Source organism: Octopus bimaculoides, chromosome 30, assembly GCF_001194135.2.
Source record: "Octopus bimaculoides isolate UCB-OBI-ISO-001 chromosome 30, ASM119413v2, whole genome shotgun sequence".
Lineage (NCBI taxonomy): Eukaryota > Metazoa > Mollusca > Cephalopoda > Octopoda > Octopodidae > Octopus > Octopus bimaculoides.
This window is the reverse complement of record NC_069010.1, coordinates 6,298,547-6,299,579: the sequence shown is the minus strand read 5'-3', so window position 1 is coordinate 6,299,579 and position 1,033 is coordinate 6,298,547. Positions and strand designations below refer to the sequence as shown.

At 40.9% G+C, this 1,033-nt stretch overlaps 1 protein-coding gene across 1 annotated transcript in view; it reads right to left on the bottom strand.

The window, feature by feature from the left end:
• Window positions 1–1,033, bottom strand: part of LOC106871818 (CD109 antigen) — a 28,311-nt gene that overhangs the window by 11,357 nt on the left and 15,921 nt on the right. The window contains exon 6 of the mRNA XM_052978111.1: window positions 495–686. Coding sequence (XP_052834071.1) covers window positions 495–686 — 192 coding nt within the window. The remainder of the gene's footprint in view (window positions 1–494; window positions 687–1,033) is intronic.

Genomic DNA, 1,033 nt, shown 5'->3' with positions numbered 1-1,033 from the left:
GTTCCACCCTAGATGGAAAATATAAAAGAGGAGAGATATTATTCATATATACAGACAAGAGATATAACATAAAGATATCACATATAAATATCAGAACACAATAGGCATAGCAGAGTGGATAAGAAGATTACTTTGTGACAACATTGTATTGGGTTCAGTCCCACTGTGTTTTTTACTTTAGCCTCAAGCTGACCAAAAGCCTTATGTGTGGGTTTGGAAGTCAAAACCTGAAAGAAGCCCATCGTGTGTGTGTTTATATATATATCTGTGTGTGTTTGTGTGCGTGCGTGCATACATGAGAGGCTTGTTTCATTTTCTGAGAACCAAATCCACTCACAAAGCTTTGCTTGGCCTGGGGCTGCAGTAGAAGACACCTGCCCAAAGTAGCACGCTGTGGGACTGAACCCAACTCCATTCGTTTGCGAAATAAACTTCTCATCACACACTTTACTTTTTTAAACATTCTCATTTCCTACTTTGTCTACGATACTCACCTGCATACCTTTATGGATGACATTGCCAACTTCTTTAAACGACCCATCTTTTTGCTGCTGTTCGAGTAACCAAGACACTGCTCTCTCTATCACTTTGCTGTCAATTGTTACACCTTTCATCTGGTGTTTTGCTTTACAGAAGCATTTAATCACATAAGCTGTCAACCTATAAATGAAACAGGAAATGGAAAGCTTTAACAAAGGTCGTACTTGTGGCAAGGGTCACATGCACTTTGCCCTTTGGCCCGTACATTTGTAAAAGTTAAGGATTCAGAAGAGGAGCTTTGGAGCAGCTCCTGCAGTTTATGAAGTTTTCTTTTTCACCTATACACATTTACATACACACACACAAGGGCATCCAGCTGTAGAAACTCTGCCAAATTTAGATTGGAGCCTGGTGTTGCCATCCGGTTTCACCAGTCCTCAGTCAAATCGTCCAACCCATGCTAGCATGGAAAGCGGACGTTAAACGATGATGATGATGATATATGATGGACTTCTTTCCAAATCCACTCATAAAGCCTTGGTCAGCCTGAGGC